This window comes from Callospermophilus lateralis, chromosome 11, assembly GCF_048772815.1.
Source record: "Callospermophilus lateralis isolate mCalLat2 chromosome 11, mCalLat2.hap1, whole genome shotgun sequence".
Classification (NCBI taxonomy): Eukaryota; Metazoa; Chordata; class Mammalia; order Rodentia; family Sciuridae; genus Callospermophilus; species Callospermophilus lateralis.
Window position 1 is genome coordinate 43,137,125 of NC_135315.1, and position 22,559 is coordinate 43,159,683.

Here is a 22,559-nt window from a genome sequence, read left to right on the forward strand (position 1 = left end):
GGCCAGCCTGGGCAATTTAGTGAGAGCCTATCTCAAAACAAAACAAGAAGGACGGGGGATGTAGCTCAGGGGTAGTGTACTTCTGAGTTCAATCTCCAGGAACAAAAAAAAAAAAAAAAAGAGGAAGGAAGCTTATTAGCAAATCCAAGAGATAGACACCATAAGCAAAGAATGTATAGTTGAAACCTACCACAAAAATCTATGTTAATTATTTATGAACTACTTAAAATAGACTTTGAGGCAGCTGTTTTGTGTTGGAACCTTTTGTCTCCAAAGGCAATACTTTGGATTTATTCAACTAAAACAAGTGTTATATTGATAGAAAATGAACACTCCAGAATATATATATATATATATATATATATATATATATATATATACTATTTCTAATTAAAGAGAGTCTAGACTGTAACTGCCCTGGAGGCAGAGACCACATGAATGTAATTTATTCTTTACACAGCACCTAGCCCATTTATACATAAACTCAATGAATTTTGGCACAGCAGTGATTTTTTTTTTTGTGATTTAAATCATGGATCACTTGCAGTGAAGTGAGGATGTGGTAATTATCCATTTTAATTCCTAAGTATAAGTAAACCAGAGAAATCATATTACTCCCAGAAAGCTCTCTCACAAAAAAAAAAAAAAAAAAAAAAAAACTTTTTAAGGAGGTCATTATTCTGTTTACCTTTCTCACAGGGATTAGATAGCCATCAGAGTTGCACTTTACCTTACCTTGATTATTATTTCAAAAATTAATAAAGTGATAATAACATTAAAAATTCAATTGTCTTAGTATGTTTTGAAAAAAAAGTGATAATGGTGTCAGTTACTGTGAGTTTCCTCTGGTCTAGCACTGACAGCTTGGGTCAGTAAGAAAAGTAATAACACTAGTACAGTTTGAAAAATTCAGCAGTTGAGACTTTACAACGGGTCAATAGAATGGTGGGGGAGGGGTGAGGAAAATTTTGATCTTCCAGGACACTTTTTGTTGTTTATCAACATTTTCTTTCTCTCTTTATGTTATTAATATTGATCTGGTAATATTGATCTTTTCCATGCAATTTGGTGATATTTTTACGTGGTCCAGATGAGTGAGTCACCATTTCAAGAAGAAGCCAAATCTGCTCAGGTTCCTGGCCTTATTTAGGTTTCTAACTATTTATGAGAGGATTTGAAATTACACATTCTTGGGAAAATTGAAATAGAATATCATTTCTATCACTTAGTTATTTCTCTTTTTAATTGGAATATTCTGCATCAGGTTTTAACAGAAATGCTGAAAAACTTGGCTCAAAATAATGTTGAAGCACAGTAACCTGCTTTTAGTGGGTTGGCCTTTCTTAATTATAATATAGTGTGCCTTAATTGTTTGAATTTGTTGACACAACTAATTTTATTCTGAATGATATCTGCTCATTATGTGATTTTTGTTGTTGTTATTATTATTAATATTGTTGTTGTTGTTATACTAAAGATCGAACCTAGGGTACTTTACCACTGAGTTACACTCCCCAGTGTCTGTCTGTCTGTCTGTCTCTCTCTCTCTGTTTTTTATTTTTTTGAGGCATGATCTTACTAAATTGCTTAGGGTCTCATTAAGTTGCAGAGGCTGGCTTTGAACTTGCAATCCCCTTGCCTCAGCCTTCTGAGCTGCTAGGATTATAAGCATACACCATCACACCCAGCTAAAATAAAATTTTATATTACAGTATAAAATGTTAGCTTAATCCCCAGCTGCTTTTGAATACCACTTACTAACACTGTTCCCTTTTCAGGAAAATGGAAAAGACAACAAAGAAAAGAAAGAGGATTCAACTGAAGAGATAGAGCCTATTAAGGTAGAGTTGTCATGGACAATTAGATTTTAGTGCAGTAGGATAAAATTTTCTTATGAAGAAGGAAAAAAAATGTGGGTGTTCAAAAAGATGAACAAAATAGCAAATGGAAAAGGGCGAATTCATGTTAACTATTAATCAGACTTACTCAGTTATAGGAAATTTCCATAGATAGGTAAATTATTTGTGAAGAACAATTATAAATTATACATAAATAAAGGCTGCTTTCTAAAATCAGAACTATTACCCTAAGTACAGGAAATACCAGTTTTTAGGGTAACTTCGCTGACCTGCTGAAGAAGAAATTTCCATGTTAATCATTTAAGTAACCTTGTGTTTAAATAAACACAAAACTATAGTGAGGACGAACACTTAATTTAAAAGGAGGCAATTAAAATGTCATAGGCCTGGCATGTTGATGCACTGCTGTAATTCCAGATTCGAAGAAGGCTGAGGCTGATATAACTTAGAAAGACCTGGTCTCGAATAAATAAATAATAAATAGATGAAATCAGGGAGGGTAGCTCAGTGCTAGAGTGGAATGCTTGCCTGCCATAGGCAAGCTTGGATTCAACCCCTAGTACTGTAAAGTAAAAAAAATAGTTATATGAATTTACATCAAGATTACTAATATGAGTTTTTAAATATCCTATTATTGAAGTACACCAGGAGCACAAAAAGCTGTTCTGCTACTATTATTCATAAACTTGATCTTCAGTTTCCTCAGTGAAGATGAAATGTTCTTCTTTATACCACAAACCATGGAAGATGTGTTTTTTTTTAAAGTAGCATTCTCAGAGTTCTGATTTCATTATGATATGCTTTCAAATTATGTTTATTGAAAATATTGTATAATTCAAGGATTAATGTACAACAGGAATGATGTTGCTAGCATATGACTGTTAACAATAGGAAGATGACCTGTTGAGTCAACACATTTCATCTTGTGAATGTAATAAATAGACTGTGATTACTGCTTTACTTCTAATATGTAACATTAAATCCTAGAAAAAGTAAGTAGGAGAGTTGAGGCAACTTTGATGAAAATCAACTCATTTTGAAATTGGTATTTGTATTCTCCTTTCAAAGGGCTCACAAAGTTTACCAGATGTTTCTGCAACAGAGACCAGCAACCATGTGGCAGAAGAAGCAACTGATGAAATAAAATCCCAAGGTAGAGAACTAGTCACACACAATAGGATCTAAAACTAACATTAAATTTTCATTGGGGATTCATTCTGTAAGATTTTGTGTTTCAAAAATATATTCCAGTGATATGTTCAAATGCCATTCGGGAAATAAAGTATAGTCCCTTCACACTCTATTAACATTTTTTGAGGAAACTTTATGACTTTCCATCTTATGCTACTTAATTAAAGAGAAAAACATAGACTAGAGAGCTGACTGATGCCTAGTAGATAATCCACTAATATAAAAATAAAATTGGGCTGGGATTGTGGCTCAGTGGTAGAGCACTCGCCTAGTATGGGCGGGATCACATAAAAATAAAGGCATTGTGTTGTGTCCATCTATAAAAAAGATTTTCTCTCTCTCTCTCTCTCTCTCTCTGAAAAAAAATAAAAATAAAAATAAATAAAATGAATTATAGTCATTTGGGCTGATTACTGTTCTGGGTCCTGTTTATTCTTTTTAGTACTGTACTCGACCACACATTTATTCTGTGTGATCCAAAATTTGACTCCTATCCCCATTCTTTACCTAAATTCCACATAATCATGCAAACTGAAAATTTACAGGATCAAATAGACAATAAATAAGTGGACAAGACATTTATCTCTTTCACTACAGCAACATCTAATTCCAGACATTTAGTGAAACCCTGTACCAAGAGAAAATCTTTACAATATTTAAATTCACATCAATTCAACTTACCCTTAATGAGAGTTTAGTATGTGCTAGGCTTGACCAGGCTAAATTACAATAATAATTATTAAAGTATTTTCTAAACTATTAATTGTGTGTAGATCCTAGTTGCTTTTTCTGAAGTGTTTTTCTGTCTTTTAAGCCAATTAAGAGCAATTATTTACTACTTGTTCTTATTAATACTTATTGTAATACATGTGCATTAAGAACTAAACTTCCTGACACTTAGTTTGCCTTTCTTATAAACTGAGTATTATTTTCACAGCTTCACAAACTTTAAAAATTTTTCTTCCTGTCAAGTCTTTAACTGTTCTCCTCCACCTGACTCCACTTCTTAGTCTCCTGATTTTACTTCCTCCTCATCCCACCATTTTACCACCAACACACCTTACATATACTCTGGCTTGATCTTAATTACTAGGCCAGGATAATGATTAACTAATTCTAAACATGCCAAACAAAATGTGATCAAATTAATTTGCTATAAATTTGATTGGGTATTCAGTAGTCTGTGGTCAAATTTGCACCTGCAAAACTTCATACATGTATTATATCATGTAATTTATTGCCTCCTTAGAGAATATCAAGAGTTTGTAGACTTTGCTATTCTTGTATTTTTAATTTCTCTTATTGCTTTTCAAAGTATATAGAGGGAAGTATATTTTGCTTGTTGATTTATTCACATCAACTGTTTTTGTATGTGATATGTACTAAAAACATCACAGTGTGCTGTGATATTAAATGCAATGCAAGGTACTTATTATTTTAGTGATCAGCCAATATTAAACCTTATATTCTGAATCCTTCCTTTATGTACAAATATATGAATTTACATATATATAAATAAGTAAAAGAAGTAGGAAGAGGAACTGCTATTGAACTGACAGTTTCAACATGTCAAAGAAAGTGTCATAATCCTTGTTACATACTTGTCAAAATTCAAGTGATATTATCTTGCCAAGCAGTTCTCAAATTGCACTCAAATACTTTTCTTTGCATAAAAAATACTATGGTTAAACTCCAGCCATGGCTCTTGGTAAAGTGCTTGCTTAGCACAAGTGAGGCACTGGGTTTAATCCTCAGCACCCCATAAAAATAAATAAATAAAATAAAGTTATGAAAAATGTGTATCAAAAAATGTGTATCAGTTTTTTTTATTCTAGTTATTTGTCTTTTTAGGTTATAAGCTTATCTTGCATTTTGAGAAATCTTTTTTTTTTTTTGATTATCAGTTTACCCAACTCTATCCTTATTACACAAGCCTAAGATTACCAAAGTTTTGGGGCTGGGGTTGTGGCTCAGTGATAGAGCACTTGCCTAGCACATGTGAGGCACTGGGTTCAACTCTCAGCACCACATAAAAATAAATAAATAAAGATATTATGTCCATCTGCAACTAAAAATATTTTTTAAAAAAAAAGATTAACAAAAGAAATCACAAGGAGAAAAAAAAAAGATTAACAGGGCTGGGGATGTGGCTCAAGCGGTAGTGTGCTTGTCTGGCATGCGTGGGATGCTAGGTTTGATCCTCAGTACCACATAAAAATAAAATAAAGATGTTGTGTCCACCAAAAACTAAGAAAATAAATATTAAAAAATTCTCTCTCTCTCCCTCTTTCTCTCTTTTTTAAAAAAAAAAAAGATTAATAGAGTTTTGTAGAAACTACCTTTTCCTATACCAATAGAATTTCAATTCTAATAGTGTTTATTAGTGCTTTTTTCCTCCTTCTTTTATAGCAGTCATTTACATTATGTACAAATGTTGAGAAATTCTGATAATAAAGACAAGGTACCTAAGATTCAGACAGGGTCCATGTTTAAATAGGAACATCATACAGCTTGCTGGGTGACCCTTCTGATTCAGTTTTCACTAGTTTAATCAGCAGTCAGTTCCACTAACATTATATAACATTTGAAAGAGCCTGCTAAGGCTTATTATAATGTGGATTGTAATTCATTCCCATTTATGTCCTTAAATAGATTTTGCACTGAGGCTATACCCAGCAGTGGGCCATGCCCTAAGTACAGAAAATGATAAATGTTCCTTATGAGGCTAGACCTTCCAAATTATGAACAAGGAAATCTTTTGTGTACCTACTTATTTAGTTGAAAGCTCTTATGCCCTTAGGACCTGAATAGGTCTTTGTATGGTAGAAGGTGAACTGGTAGAGAGATGAAGGTATTAGTGTTAGGCAAAAGCTTGAAAGGTTTTAATTCTAGGAAGAATTTAGGAAATTGATCCTGAAAAAGAATTCCAGTGCTTAGCATAGCACCAGGCATGTAGTAAGAAATCAATAATTATTTATTGAGTGTACGAATAAATAATCAGTCAATCTGTAAAAAAGATTTAAGAATGTCCAAACTCAGACCTACTGAAAAACCCTGTACCTGTTTGAATCTATATTCAATTAAACCTCTAAGTTAATTTGCCCTTGGGTCAGTTCCATAATTTGCAATCCTTGCATTTAGAGGTCAACCTGTCAAAAGACAGCTTCAGATAGTCTTGTTCAGAATCCTGATCTATTGACTGCTGTTACTTTTTCTTTTCTTGGTTTGCTGGTTCCAGGAGAGAAGTGTTTGACTAGAATTGTAACCAAACACATTTCTACTTCCATTCTCTGTAATAGTGAAAACAATGCAAGCACGAGGATTATTGCTTAGCAACCTATAATGGCCAAGCACACTACAGGAGCATGAGCAGGCTGCAATGAAGATAGAAAAATGTCCTAGTTCATGTGTGAGTTTACTGATGAATCACAGCAGATGCTTAGATGTTAAGTTGCTATACATCTATAGTATAATACTTAAAGCCAGCAGAAGAATATCTGCCTTGGGTTTGTACTGGACAGATTAAAAGAAATGCAAATACATTAGAACCTGTAGACTTAAAAGAATTGTTCTCTTTCACACTTAAAAATAAGGGGGGACTTGAGATATATAGCTCAGTTGGTAGAATTCTTGCCTCACATGCACGAGATCCTGGGTTCAATCCCCAGCACACGAAAATAAATAAATAAATAAATAAATAAATAAATAAATAAGTGAGCATTGTGTATTAATGAATATTGTAACCAAAAAAAAAAAAAAATGGAAACATTTCCCATTTTCCCACTGGGTATAGCCTCAGTGCAAAATCTTTTTAAGGATATAAATGGGAAAAACATTTCTGTCTCCACAAAAAGTGTTAATTTGTTACATATCCAAGGAGGTGAGAGGGAGCCATACACACATACACACACACAAATACACACATATATTGTCGATGGACTTTATTTCATTTATTTATATATGGTGCTGAAAATAGAACCCAGTGCCTCACACATGCTAAGCAAGTGCCGTACCACTGAGCTACAACCCCAGCTCCAGAGTATTGTTTTTAGATAACTTTTTAAAATATTTTATTTTTTAGTTATAGATAGACACAATACTTTTATTTTATTTATCTATTTTTATGTGGTGCTGAGGATCCAACCCAGGGCCTCACACATGCTAGGCTACTGCTCTACCACTGAGCCATAACTCCAGCCTTGGTTTTTAGATAATTTTAAGGCAGCAAAACCTTTTTTTCCAAATTAAATATTATTATGCTCTCCAATTATGAAAAATAATTGGAGCACAGGTGCTCTGGTCACAAAGGGTACAAGTTGCTTACAGTCCTATGGTCTTTGAAGCTCCTTCTCAGGATCCTAAGAAGCATATTTCAAAAACTACTGCTTCACAACAGGAATTCTTACTCTTATTAGTGATCTTCTAAATTGGTACCAGTCGCTCTAGAAAATAATTTAATAATATCACATTGAACTAATGAAAATGCTTATACCTATGACCCTGTGTTTTAGTCCATTTCTGTTGCTATAATAAAATACTATAGACAGAATAATTTATAAACATAATAAATTGATTGCTCATAGTTATTAAAGCTAGGAAATCTTAAGATCAAGGCACCTGCAGGCTCTGTATCTGGTGAGGGCTTAGTCTCTGCTTCCAAGATGGTGCTTGAATGCTATGTCCTCACATGGCAGAAAAGATAGAAGGCAATAAAAAGGGGCTAGATTCTTCCCATCAGTGCTTTTATAAGAGTACTAATTCATTGGTGAAGGAAGAGCCCTTATGACTTAATCATTTCCCCAAAGACCTTCACCTCTTAATACTATCATATTGAGTCTTAGGTTCCAATGTATGAATTAAAAGAAAATTTAGCTGTAGATGGACGCAATATCTTTATTTTGTTTATTTATTTTTATGTGTGCTGAGGATCAAATGCAGTGCCCCATATGTGCTAGGCAAGCGCTCTACCATTGAGCTACAACCCCAGCTCAATGTATAAATTTTGAAGAGAAACAAACATTCAAACCATAGCACCCCTGCAAATAAAATCTTAATAATACACTTTAGAGAAACTCATATATGTACACAAGAGGATACATGCAATAATTTTCATACTAGGATTGTCTGTTGTAGTAAAACCTGAAAACAAAACTAGAAACAACTCAATGACTATCAAAATGAGAATGAATAAACACATTATGATACAGTGATTTAATTATATTTATGAAACAGTGAAAAATGCATCTATCAATTAGGTGAATTTTCCATACATAATTTTAATTTTAAAAAAGGCTAAAGAATACAAGTGATATAAAATTATTTTTATAAAATTAAAAAATAAGAACAGGGCTGGGGATATAACTTAGTTAGTAGAGTGCTTGCCTTGCATGCACAAGGCCCTGGGTTCAATCCCCAGCACCACACACAAAAAAAGAACAATATTATATTGCTTAGATATAATAATATAAACAAATGCATGGAAATGACAAACATGAAACTCAGAGTAGCATCTTTCAAAATTGGAATATATGAGAGGCTTTAATATCTAGGTAATTTTTTTGTAAGCTAGGATTAGATAAATGGCTACTTATATTTTTGTGTCTTAAATATTTCATAATAAATAATGTTGGAGCTGGGATTGTGGCTCAGTGGTAGAGCGCTCGCCTCGCACGTGTGAGGCCCTGGTTTCAATCCTCAACACCACATAAAAATAAATAAATAAAATAAAGATATTGTGTCCAACTAAAAAATAAATATAATAAATAATGTTAAAAATCCCATTGCTCAAAAGTTATGGAAGCCCTAGTCTCTTACCCTTTAATTGTAGTAGCAGTATATACTGGGGTTATTAATGATTGAAGTATGTCTCAATAACTACTTTCTAGTTACATTAAAAATAATGAGTATAGAAATAATTTTCAGATATATTTCTGGTTTTTCTCTGTATCCTCAAAGTAACAGAAGCAAAATGCTTCAACAATACATTGTCCTGATTCTATTGGGATTTGGCTGAGCACTGATATTTTCAGTGGATAATATTTCAAAAGAACTGAAACTAGGGCTGGGTTGTAGCTCAGTGGTAAAGCACTTGCCTTGCATGTGTAAAGCCCTGGGTTTGATCCCCAGTTTCAAAAAAGAAGAGAAAAAAAAAAAGAACTTAAACTGCTTTATCTCTCTATCCATGTCAGGAAAAAAAAAAAACACCTTAAAATTCCCATTAATTCTTCCATTCCAATCACCTCAGCAATCATATATAGAAAAAAAATTATCCAATAGCTTATTGTTCAGAGCCTGAGCTAGAATGTCCTAGGAACTCAGAGCAATCTACCCACTTATACTAGGAAAAAAAGCCATATAATTTGTGTGCTGATGCTATGAAAATATATGGTCTTTAATCTCTGATATACTTTGAACATTGCTTGGAAATATGCTTATATATTTGTAGTCTGCTCCTTTCCACACCCGTTATTTCAAAATTGTATCTTTCCCATCAAGCTCATGATCCTACCATTCCTGGTTTTAGCAATATTTATTTTATTTCACAAAAAAATAGAGGCTGTGAGATGGAATTCTCCCAACTTACATGCCATCTTAGTTTAGTGTAAGAGACATCTCATCCAAGGCTATTATATATTTTTGACCTCCTGCATATCTGCTCGACCCTGAGGATCATCATCTAATTTTTCTCCTGTGTCTTCTGTTTTCTCTCCACTTTGCCTCCTGCCTCTAAATCTCTAAATATAGTCGAACCAACCCCATCTTTAGAGAAATCCTTCCTCACCAGAAGAAAAAAGAGAAAGAAATCAATCTTTTCTTTCATAGTCGCATTCTTTTTTATAGATGGACAAAATACCTTTATTTTATTTGTTTATTTTTATGTGATGCCAGGGATCGAACTCAGTGCTTCATGTATGCTAGGCAATCACTCTGTCCCTGAGCCACAACCCCAGTCCCCATAGTCACATTCTTTGTAATAATTTGTCCAGTCATTCACTCTGTACTTTACCTTGAAGTTCCTCCTCAACCCACGGTAGTCTAGGCTCCATTCTCACCACAGATATTGCTGTCCTTAGGATCCATTCTTAAACACAGAAGTTGTTTAGTGAAAAACAACTGAGTGCTAAATCAAATGTATTCTTTCCACTTCTTGCATCATTTGACTTTTCTGCAGCATTTGGCGCTGTTGACTACTTCCTTTAAGTGATATATCTTTTTTGTCTACTCAGTTTGTTTATGGAACAGCCCTTTCCCTCCTTGATCCATTTGGTTTAGTTGAGGGTTATGCAGGCTTTTTAGATCTAGGAATAGATGGTGATGCAAGTCTGTCCAATCAGAATGCTCATGGATGGTTCAGAAATAGGCATATAATTTATGCCTAGGCAATTAAAACCTTTCTCAGGTTTTTTAAACTGGAATTTAATGGCAAATATCTTTTGAAAATCAGTAATGACATGGATCATGTAAATCTAAGCACCACATAAAAATAAATAAGTAAAATAAAGTTATAAAAATGCTTGCCAAAATGAATCCTAATGTATGTGTGTATATATATAAAGAATCAACAAAACATTAATTTAAAAGAGCAAAGCTAGAGGTAGATGTAGATTTCAGCTGGTGTCTGAAAACAGTTAAATCCCTTAATCATCATCCCTTTCTCTAAGAAGCTCTGGGTTTTTTTTCTTTTTTAATTTAAGAATGATAGAAACCAAGATCTGAGCATCAAACATCCAAGTTCTCTTAATTTTTAAAAAACAATGTTCATAATATTTTCTTATTTCTTCTAATTTCTTTGCTCTGAGATATATGGATTATAATGGTAGTGAACAGATTTACACTTGTTCTATTAATGATATTCCTTAGGTTTGTATTAGTTATTTCATTTGTTGAATTTAGCCATGGAGATGGTTTCACTTAAATATTCCTCTAGTCTTCTGTATGTTTAATTATATTTTGCATTTGAGATTATCTGCTTTTGTGTGGATGTTTCTGTTTTCTGTAGTCTGCTGCCAGTGATTATGGAGGAAGGGTTAGATGTTCAGACCATAAAGTCTGTCAATAAATGGGGAGTCTGGGCTCTTCTCTTGAACAATAAGACAGATCCTCAAGAGGAAAAAGACCCTCTTGTCCCCAATTCTTTTTTTCTTTTTCTTTCTTTCTTTCATTTATTTATTTATTGGTACCAGGGATTGAACCCAGGGGACACTTAACCACTGAGCCACATTCCCAGCCCTTTTATTGTATTTTGTTTAGAGACAGGGTCTCACTGACTTGCCTAGTGTCTCCCTATATTGCTGAGGCTGGCTTTAAACTTGAGATCCTGCTGCCTCAGCCGCTCAAGCTGCTGGAAATACAGGTGTGCGCCACAGTGCACAGGCCCAATTATTTTTTCTTCTGAGGAAGTGATGCCTGGAGCTGTAATAGCCATTGTATGATATAAATTACAAGTGCAAAAAATGGACTAAGAGTGACAGAAACAGGTTGAGTACTGAATGAGATTACAGAGCTGATGTTAACTCCTGAATAAGTCAACAGTAACAGTAAATGTTTTTATGGTTTGAATGACCATTGCCAAACTTTCTGACACTTTCAGCTGATGGTGTTCCAATATGCTGTGTAAATGGATGTACAGAACGTTTTTGTAATAGTATGCTAAAATTTTGTTGATTAAAATCTACTTTTTTTTTTTTTTTTCCTGAGATGTTGGGGATCGGGCCCAGAGCCTTGTGCATGTGAGGCAGGCACTCTACCAACTGAGCTATGTCCCCAGCCCCTTAAAATCTACTTCTAATATTTCTTACATTTCACTTTTTTTTTTCCCTCTTAGAATCAAAGCTGGTGAGACAGCCAGAAATTCCAACTAGTTCAACAAAGGACGCTATTCCTGAAGTCTCAGGGAATGTTGTGATTAGAAAACCTGAAAAAGTGATTTTTTCTTTAGATGAAACTAAACCAAAATCAAAGCTAGAACAACCATGGAGGAAAAATCTTTTGGAAAGAGTGGAGGCGAGTGCCCAGAAAATACAGCAGAAAATAATAGATAAAGATAATCTAAAGAAGGAACTAGAAAAAAAATCTGAAAAAAAACTCCCTAAGGATAATTTAGCCCAACAGTGGTTTGATACTGAAACTACGACACTGAAAACTCGTGCATATTTGCTGGACAAACTTCTACCCACCTTAGTTCCTGGAGTGGAAAAAATGTTAATGCAATTAGAAAAGAAAAAGATTTTGACAGAAGCTGATACTTCAACCAAGTTTGATCCAATTAATTATTTGGGAGAATATTTAATGAGAAACAATCCTTCTTATATCAAAGCTCCAAAAATGTCTGGTTACCAGAGGGTGATGAGAGATGTCACAGAAGAACTGAAGGTATATGTTCCTGATACTATTTGCTACAGGTAAAATTTCTACTATTTTCAATTGATTTTCTATTTCCTTACATTGAAAATCTAGTAGAACAATAATATTAATATAAACAGAACTTTCAAAATATGATTTTATGGTTATTCAAAGAGTGTCTCACTTTTTTGAGGCACTGTGAAGACTAACGAAGTCCATAAAAAGTTCTTTGTATTCATAGATTTGTCTCACTAGGACTCTAAGTATGTGTTTATTTCTCTATTTATTCTCCTTGCACTGAAAAGTAGGCTATATGACATCTGGAACTACCTAAAAGTTGAACTTTCCAGATAGGTGATATAGTCTTCTGGTTCAAAAGGCAAATTATATAAAAAGTGGAAAATTCTCCTTCCATTCTTATCTTCCATTCACCTAGTACTCCACATCTGCCATAGATAACTGCTATTTTTAGTTTTCTAAGACTCTATATTCCTTTATGCATAGATTAGCACATAAAATATGAATTCTTAATTTTCTTCGTTTTACATAAAAGCGTATAATGTGAGTTACAAATATTTCCCCAATTTTCACTTACCATTTATCTTTTGTCATGCATGATTTTTTTTTATTCCTGTGGAGTTGAATTTAACTTTTATTTTTATGGCATCCAGATTTTGAATCAGTGTTATATTCCAAAATATTAAAAGAATTCTCCCATGTTTTTTCTGGAATTATTAGGCTTTTAACTTTCCTTTTATATATTATCCATTTGGAATATATCCTAATGTAATATGAAGGTAGGAATCCAACTTTATCCTTTTTCAAATGACTACTTAGCAGTCCCAGTAAAAATTGTGGAATAGTTTATCTTTGCCCCACCAATTTGAGAAGAACCTTTAGTCTAAACCCCTGCATATTTTACAGTATATTTCTAGATTTTTCCAATTCTTGTTCTGTTTGTCTGTTTCCCTTTTATGTGCTAGTACCACACTGTATTAATCATTGAGGCTTTTAAAAACATTTCTATTAATCTGAGTGCTGGTGACCATTATTTGCTCTTCTTTTTTCTAATGTCTTCTAGTTATCGTGTGTTTACTTTTTATATGAACAACTTGTGTACTTGGGGGGTTGGGGATCCTGAGGAGAGAAAACCAGAAAAAACCTTTATTGCAATCTGATTATACTTATTAATTAACTTAGGAAATGAATGTATTTTTAAATTTTTACTTATTTGTAGAGGGACACAGTACCTTTATTTTATTTATTTATATGTGGTGCTGAGGATCGAACATACCTCATATGTGCTACACAAGCGCTCTACCACTGAGCTATAACTCCAGCCCCAGGAAATGAATGGGAGTACTCATACATTTTGTATTGTCATTGTTTCAAGGCCCTTCAGGATTAAGAAATATAATTTTTAAATTTCACCTTAATAAAGTTTATTTTAAAAAAATATGCATATACACACACTTCCAAATCAGAATAATAATAGGATAGAAACTCCTTTAGTGTGACAAAAATCTTTAAGTGAAATATTTTTTTCAGTCTCCTTTGAACAACTAACTATAATGGATAGGAATAGTTATTCTACGTGAACTTTTTACATTTTTTCGTTTTTTAATCTTACATGGAAAAAAAAAAAAACTCTATGGCCTGAACCTAACTGCCAAACACACCTACAAGAAAAATAGCAAGCACATCTAGTTTGGGCATTGATAATGTGAAAGAAGCAGACTGGATAATATAAGAATAAAAAAACTCAGTGCATCAGTAGGCCAAAGGCTTACACAATGGGAATATAACTCTACATTGATCCCAGATGAAATCAATTAAAAATTTTCTACTTCCTTCATTGAAATACTGTATAAGAAATATGGGACTGCGGTTGTAGCACAGTGGTAGAACACTTGCCTAGCATGTGTGAGGAACTGGGTTTGTTTCTCAGCACCACATAAAAATAAATAAATAAAATAAATATATAATGTCCACCTACAACTAAAAAATTTAAAAAAAAGAAATATAACTTTTAAAATAATGAGTTCTATTGATAACTTCATTGTATCAAATACAACATTTCTTGGGAGAGTATTTGCCTCGCCTGCACAAGGCCCTGGGTTCAATCCCCAACACCACAAACAACAACAACAACAACAACAACAAAAACAATACAATGTTTCAGGATTTTAATATAATTTCCTTGATTTTACATTTGTATTTCTTTTTTTTTAAATACTGAAATCTTGGTTCCTAACAACATTGACATAATTACCTGGTTTGCCTTATCCTATGATTTCTATAAAATAGCTCCACAATAATAATGGCAATAAGCCTACTGAGAACAAAAATACTAAAAGAGGTTTAAGATTTACTGGAAGCTTTTCTTGATCCTTAGACTATATCCTACTAAGGATCTGTGTATGAAAAATGATGCCATACAAAAAAACAGGATTTAAATTGTTTTATACCAGATAAACTCTTTTTTTAAACCATGACTCAAAGCCATAAAAATGATGATAAATTTGATTACATAAAAGTTAAAAGCTTTTTGCTTGGCAAATTGAGTCACAACTACTTAATTCTGCTGCTGTAGTGCAAAAACACTGAAAGACAATCTGTAAATAAATGAGCATGACTGTGTTCCAATGAAACTTTATTTATGGATACTGAAATTTGAATTTCATATCATCTTTCCATGCCATAAAATATTATTCTTCATTTGATTTTTTAAAAACTATTTTAAAATACAACAACCACTCTTAGCTTTTGAGCCATAAAAAACAGGCAATGGGCCAGATTTGGTTTGCTGACCCCTGGTCAATATGATATCTACCCCATCTCTTCTAGACCTAGACAGCAGTACACTTTGAATTTCTGAACCTCTTCCCAAATCTCCATATTTTCTTTTGAATGCCTTCTGTCATGAACCCTATACGTTTATGAAGGAACATAGAATTCTTTGTGACTTGTTTTATTGACCATCCTATAGGATAAACAACTAATTAGAAGCTTTAGGATAAACAACTAATTAGAAGCTTTTAATAATTTTTTTGGGGGGTGGGTAGGGATAGAGCCTGGGGTCTTGCATATACTAGACAATTGTTCTACCACTGAACTATTGCCATAGCCCCTAATAATTCTTTTGTAATTAGGTATATATATATATATATATATATATATATATATATATATATATATATTTATTTATATAAATATAGATACAAATATAGATATATCACTCTGGAACATAGAGATACATGCACAAAATTCTTGTTTTATGTGTAGATGTGGGCATGAAATTTTTTTTATTTTAGTTGTAGATGGACACAATGCCTTTATTTCATTTATTTATTTATTTTTATGAGGGGACTCACACACGCTAGGCAAGCGTTCTACCACTGAGCTATAACCCCAGCCCATGAAATTTTATTTTCAAGCGCAATAGTTTCTTTAGAGTGTGATTGCCTACCAAGGACATCAGAATCACCTAGGTACTTGGTTAAATGTTCAGATTCTGCCTACAGGGCTCTGGGTTCCATCCCCAGCACTAAAAAAAGAAAAGTACATTCTGGATTATTACTCAGACCTCCTGAATCAGAACCTATAGGAATGCATTTAAAACAAATTCTACAGGAGTTTATTATGCATACTAAAATTTTAAGACCGAATTCAAGAGAAACCAAATTAAGGGAGTTTTAGTACTAATGAAAAGTTCCAGCAGCATGCAGGAAGCAATATCAGTGAATTTAATAAATAGCTTAAGGAATATTTCTGCTCACTATCTGTTCTTATAGAGCAATATATTAGGTTGCATTTAGATCTATTTCTATAAAAGGAAATACAATTTGGAAACTGGTATCAAGCCTCTAAACCGATATATTGACAAATTCTTCTTTGTTAGATAGGTAAATCTCAACAGCGTATAAAACTCTAGGAATTTATCAGTATCTATAATAAGAATACAACACAAATGAGTGAGAATCCCTTGCCAACCAATGACATAATACAAGGGAATTAGGTGTTTTTGTTTGTTTGTTTGTTTTCCTTTTCTGTACCAGGGATTGAACCTGGGGCCCTTACCCATTGAGCCACATCCTCATCCCTTTTTTTATTTTATATTGAGACAGGGTCTCGCTAAGTTGCTGAGGCTAGCTTGAACTCATGATCCTCCTTCCTCAGCCTCAGGAACCTCTGGGATTATAGGCTTATGACATATTATTTCACTGATGTTTCCTGAATTGGGAGTTTGAATACTTAGGGTCAGTTGAGACTCAGAACTTTAGTTTCTATTGGCGAAACACCTGTAGGAATTTCACAGAAGAGTTCATCAAAGATGCTTTGTTTATCTGGCTTGCTAGGATTTAAGCTTCATCACTCCCTGACAAAAATCCAAGATTTATAGGTCATCAAGATGACTGTTTCAGGAACTTGCACAATTTTCAGAAATTCTTAGGATGCTTTACAAGAGCATGTGCTGCTCCTAATGTCTACAGACTTAAAGCTTGTATATCCAGCAATTTTAGAAAAATTGTCCTGCTTAAAAATTCTTTGACCTGTATCATTGTGTTTTCCTCAATTCATTACAGAACCTTGGAGAGGTCAGTTCACTTTAGAAATGAGCATTTTTCTTATTTATATTCAAATTTAAAAAGAAAAAATTTATATTGGTTTGTCAAGACTTTATCTTCTGTTAATAATGTTAAAAGTTGCCTCTACTTTATCACAAAGTTTTGCTTCCCAGGACAGAAAGGGATTTATTCATCTCTGTTTGGTGTCTTATAACAATAGATAGAGAAGACAGTTCTTATTTATTTGAATATTTTTATAGTGGTAGATTCTTAACTAAAAAATACAACATCACTGCTGTTTGTAGGGTTTCCATATATAATTTACTATTTTTCACTGGGGTTCCTAAAAGATAGGTATGGAATCAAAGTTGATTTTAATTTCTTTACATATGAAATTTTGCACAACTCTAAAGTAGATTAAGTTTGCAGAATTTGCTTTTCTACATGTTTTCTTTCCTCTTAGTATCTTTTCCATCTGACAGATACTTCTGGTACTTGGGCATAAGTATTTGAAACATTCTTACTACCTGATTGTGAATTGATAATGAAATATTTACTCTTCAAAATAAGATTACAAACTGGGCATGGTGGTGCACATCTATAATCCCAACAACTCGGGAGGCAAGACAGGAGGATTACAAGTTTGAGGCCAGCATTAGCAATTTATCGAGGCCTTCAGCAACTTAGTGAGACTGTGTCTCAAAATAAAAAATAAAGAGGGCTGGGGATATAGCTCAGCAGTAAAGTACCCCTAGGTTAGAACCTGAGTACCAAAAAAAAAAAAAAAAGATTATAAACTTGTATAGCTTATTTATGATACTGGCTACATATATTGATATATGTGTTGAAAATTATAAAACTAGGCATTAAAAGGTTTAATTTTACTATATGATATTTTTTAAATAAAAAAATTTAAATAATAAACAGGGAAGATTATTAATGTTAGACTTTTGAACTATTCCAGGGAAATAAGGTCTATTACACTATACATGTCCTCTCTTTTCTCCACCAGTTGTGACACAGAAGATCCTAGAATAAGAATTCAAATGAACCAGGAAATAGATCTAAAAAGACCCTAAACAAAAACTTGTATGTGATGCCTCCCCAGTTATGGTTTAGAAGTGATCTATGATCCTTGAATCTGTTGCCTATTTTGTAGTCACTAAAGGATCTGTGTTGCATCTGAAGATATGTTTTGGACATTATTTCCAGTTACTTCTCTTCATTAGCCTTACATATTAATACTGAAACATTTGATCCACAAAGAGAAAGAATCATAAAGAGATATTCCAAAGAATTACTTTCTCTACCACAGTTACATAGAAAAGAATGTCAGTATAAATGCTTAGACATTAAGGATGCACAAAACCAAGTAAAATTAAAAGGGGAAGAGACTCATGTCTTAATTTTATTATAATTCTCTGCAGATTAATGCATGTATGGTGTTCAAGAAACTCATACAAACTATGCCAAAATCCATTGTGTAGACTTCTATTGGAATGTGTTATCTGCAAAACATTCTAAGATTTACTTCAAAGTACTTTGTATTTATAGAAAAAAAAAAACAGCTAAAAATGTTTAACTCATCCTTACAAGTTGCCAGCACTAGGACTTGGCAAGCCAGAAAGTATTTTTTAATCCTTGATAGGGTTTTCCTCAGTTGCTGGGAGACAGTGGCTTCCTAGACAGCTGTCTGCTCACTCTTCATACCACCTGCCACCCCTTTACCAAGCCAAACCCTTGTGCTTAAATTATGCTAGGAAATCCTGCAAGTGCTTCTCCAACGGTGATATTGGTAATATTAATTACATTGTCAGTCTGCATTGAATTATCAAGATTGTGTTAATCCAGTAAAAAGCAGATTATGCCAAAAGTGAGTCAGTAGATTAAGGACATACTTTTTGAAGTATTTAAGTGACTGTTATATATAATAGCATGTAGTAGGACTTTATTCAAGTAGCTTCTAATTTTGTTCAACCTCCAATAATAATTTATATACACCAATTAGTTTCATTTCTGGCTCTAAATGATACTTATATGTGTATTTATCCCATTATTAAGTACTTAGAAATCATTCTTCTTATGAACTGAGAAACCATGGTCTCCTTAGATGATATCCTAATATTCTATACTCTACCATGCAACTTAATTTTGAATGAATCTGATCTGCTTCTGTGGTATAGAACATTCCTAATGTCCAAGAGACTGAGGTAAAGTTCAGAGTCAAGTTCCCTCTAGCTAAACCTGGATACCTGGTATAATACCTGATAAGGTGTGGTTGATCCAAAGTAGAAACACCTAAGACCTTCTAAGATACCTATAAATTCTTAGGATTTATCATTTAATTCTATTAATTCATTTTTAAACTGTCCAGTTACTGATATCCTCAAAAAGAAGTTATAATTTGCTTGTTCATTAAAGATTTTCTTCTAATGGCTGAAGACCTTTCATCCAACTGCCTTGATTTTTACATCTCTGTCCTACTTCAGTCCTATGCCATCAAATCAGATACCTCTCAGAGATTTATATCTCTTACCCAAACATCTTCTTTGAGCTCTCTACTAGTGCGTCCAATTGTCTATTCAAAATCTGCTCTTGATATTTCACAAGCACCTAAATTCAACAAGTCATTGTCTACATGGTCATCCATCCAGACCCTTAAGCCAAAACCCAAGGTATCAACCTTAGATACCTTCTGCCTCCTCACTGCTTATTTCTACTTAATTATTAGGTCCCAGTAATTTTGGCTCCTTTCTCTCTCTCTCTTTTTTTTTTTCTTTTCCAACATTCCCCCACTGCTTTCATCCTAGTCTAGGCTACTGTCTCTCGCCTGTACTCATACAATAGTCTTCTTCTTTTTTAAATATAACTTTATTTTGTTTATTTATTTATCTTTTATGTGGTGCTGAGAATTGAACCCAGTGCCTCACAGTTGCTAGGCAAGTGCTCTACCACTGATACAACTCTAACCTCTCATGCAATAGCCTTTGAATTGGTATGTTAACAGCTTCTTTTGCCCTCTTTTAGTCTATTCTTTGTAACTGGAGTGATTTTTTTAAAAAGTTAATCTTATCATGTTCCCCAATGCAAAACCTTTTAATTCGTCCATTTACTTTTAGAATAAAGATCAAAATCCTTAAGAAGGCCCATAAGAACTTCCTTGTCTAGCCTGGCTCTTAACTCTTTCCTCATACTCTACACTCCAGGTATGTGGGATTTATTTCAGTTCTTCAAACATCCTGTGCTTCTTCCTACCTCAGCGTCTTTACATATGACATGCCCTCTATCTGTTTCACCTCTCTCCTCTTTATCTTACCAATCATTTAAAGTTCAGCACAGATAGCGCTTTATTGTGAAACTGGATTTGTACCTTCCTTTCATGCTCCTCAGAGAATCCCGTGTTCCTCTTTTATTGGACTAATTGCAGTTATAATGTTTTTTCCCCTGCTGCATATAAGCAGGAATTATGTCTATCATATTTTCATTACCCCAGCATCTAATGCCATGTCTTATGAAATGCTCAACAAATATATGTTAGATATATAAGATTATTATGAGATATGTTTTAATGAGGATGGATGACTATAGGAGAGTCACATTATTCTCACACTTCCCTTAATTTGAAGCAAAACTTAATTTTTACGTATTGGGATTTAATCATCAGTATTTAAGGAGGATGTTGTGCTAAATATTCTTCATCATTTAAAAAAAAATCCAAATAGGCCTAAGTATTTATCTGTTCAAATGTCATTGACTAACCAGTTATTTAGATTTTTCCTAAGTCATTGCATGTTTTCTCAGGATCCTCATTTTATAGTAAGATATATGTTGAATAAACAAAAATAAACTAAAAATTAACTAAGTATAAAGACAAAGTAGACACATGTAATATATGGATTTTTCTATGGGATACTTAGCATGGTAACAACATAGGCATGCTCCCAGAAAGACAAGAAATCTAATTTAACTTTGTGAAACTAAGACTACCAGAGCTTTAAAAAAAAATGCAGGCATGAGTTTATTAACTTGCCAAGCAAAGGAATACATACCAGTGAGTCATTCACTGAATAGTTTGTGGAAAGGAGATATTCAGGGGGTTTTAATTGTTAGGAAGGGAGTTGTATGATAGTTATAAGAATTTAAAACTACCACACTGTGCGTCATAGTAAGTCTGTTCATAGGTCTGTACATGATTGATTAAAACAAATACCATTTTTTAGCAGTTCAAAGAGGAGTTTTCAGATAGGTCCAAAAATGTTCTAGTATACTGGGGTCACTCAAAGTTCATGATAACTTATCCACTTAACCTGGTTAGAACAAATTTTGAGGAAATTCAACATTCAATTTGTATATAATCTAGGAAAATATTGCTGTAAGTGAAAGATTTTCCTTGTACAGCTTAAATGTATAGACAGAATTTGGATTGTCACAACCAGGGTAGGGAAGCATTTTTGCTTCTACTCTTTAATCAGGTAGATTTACACTGTGCCTTTCTTTAAAAACACATGTTTTTTTTTTTTGAGTAAACTGTTTTATTAGTTAGTTTTATGCATTAAAAAAATTACCCCAAACTTAGTAGCTTAAAGCAATACCAATTATTTGCCCATGATTTTGTGGGTAGGTAACTTTGGACTGAGTTCCTGACTCATCTCTGCTTCACATGTTATTTTTTTATTTTTTTTTTAATTTTTTAATATTTATTTATTTTTAGTATTTGGTGGACACAACATCTTTGTTTGTATGTGGTGCTGAGGATCGAACCCGGGCCGCACGCATGCCAGGCGAGCGCCCTACCGCTTGAGCCACATCCCCAGCCCCTGCTTCACATGTTATTGATTAGACTCCCTTATACATTGTAGTAAGATGGCAGTTGATAGCCTTGATCATTTTTCTAGTGGTTGGCTATTTGCAAGAATAATGGCGGTAACTGGATCATCATCTAGAAGGCTAAGCTAGGCTTATTTCCAAGGTGTGGTGGGAGGCCTCCCAAATTCAATAAAAGAAGACAAGCCCCAATGGTCAAGTACTTTTCAACTTTTTGCTTGCATCCTGTTTGCCAATGGCTTATTATAAGTCACATAACCACAGATATAAGGAATGCAGAAATAGGAGGAGCTGCAAAGTTGCATTGCGCACAGAGTTATACATATGGGAATGTGAAGAATCTGTGACCATTTCTGTAACTACCACACTGTAGATTTTCCTTCCTTCCAGTTCCCTTAAATGGAGAGTTATATTTAGGATTTGCTTATAAGTTATATCTATTCTATACTGCCCAGAGTTTTGGGTGCTGTAGAATTCTGCTGATTGATATAAACATCTCATGAAATAATATAGGCTACAAAAGAGAAATGTTATTCATTTCCTGAATGAGTAACACAATCAATTTGAAATCCATTAAGATTATATTTGGAAGCTTATGTACAATGGCTCTGAGGCACAAAACAAGATTTTGTGTCTAAATTGGGGCATCAGTAAATAGGAAGAAATGATATCTGAGCTGAAACCTACAGCATATGGAAGATCTAGTCAGGCAAAGAAAAGGAGAAAAATATTTCAAACAGATGAAAATATGATAGAGAACCAATTTGTGAATTTG

The 22,559-nt window shown here is 33.4% G+C and overlaps 1 protein-coding gene across 1 annotated transcript in view; it reads left to right on the forward strand.

Annotated features, from left to right (window-relative positions):
- Efcab5 (EF-hand calcium binding domain 5) overlaps positions 1-22,559 on the forward strand; it is a 132,069-nt gene that overhangs the window by 9,065 nt on the left and 100,445 nt on the right. The window contains exons 2-4 of the mRNA XM_076871378.1: positions 1,779-1,841; positions 2,928-3,012; positions 11,875-12,451. Of these exons, the coding sequence (XP_076727493.1) occupies positions 1,779-1,841; positions 2,928-3,012; positions 11,875-12,451 (725 nt within the window). The remainder of the gene's footprint in view (positions 1-1,778; positions 1,842-2,927; positions 3,013-11,874; positions 12,452-22,559) is intronic.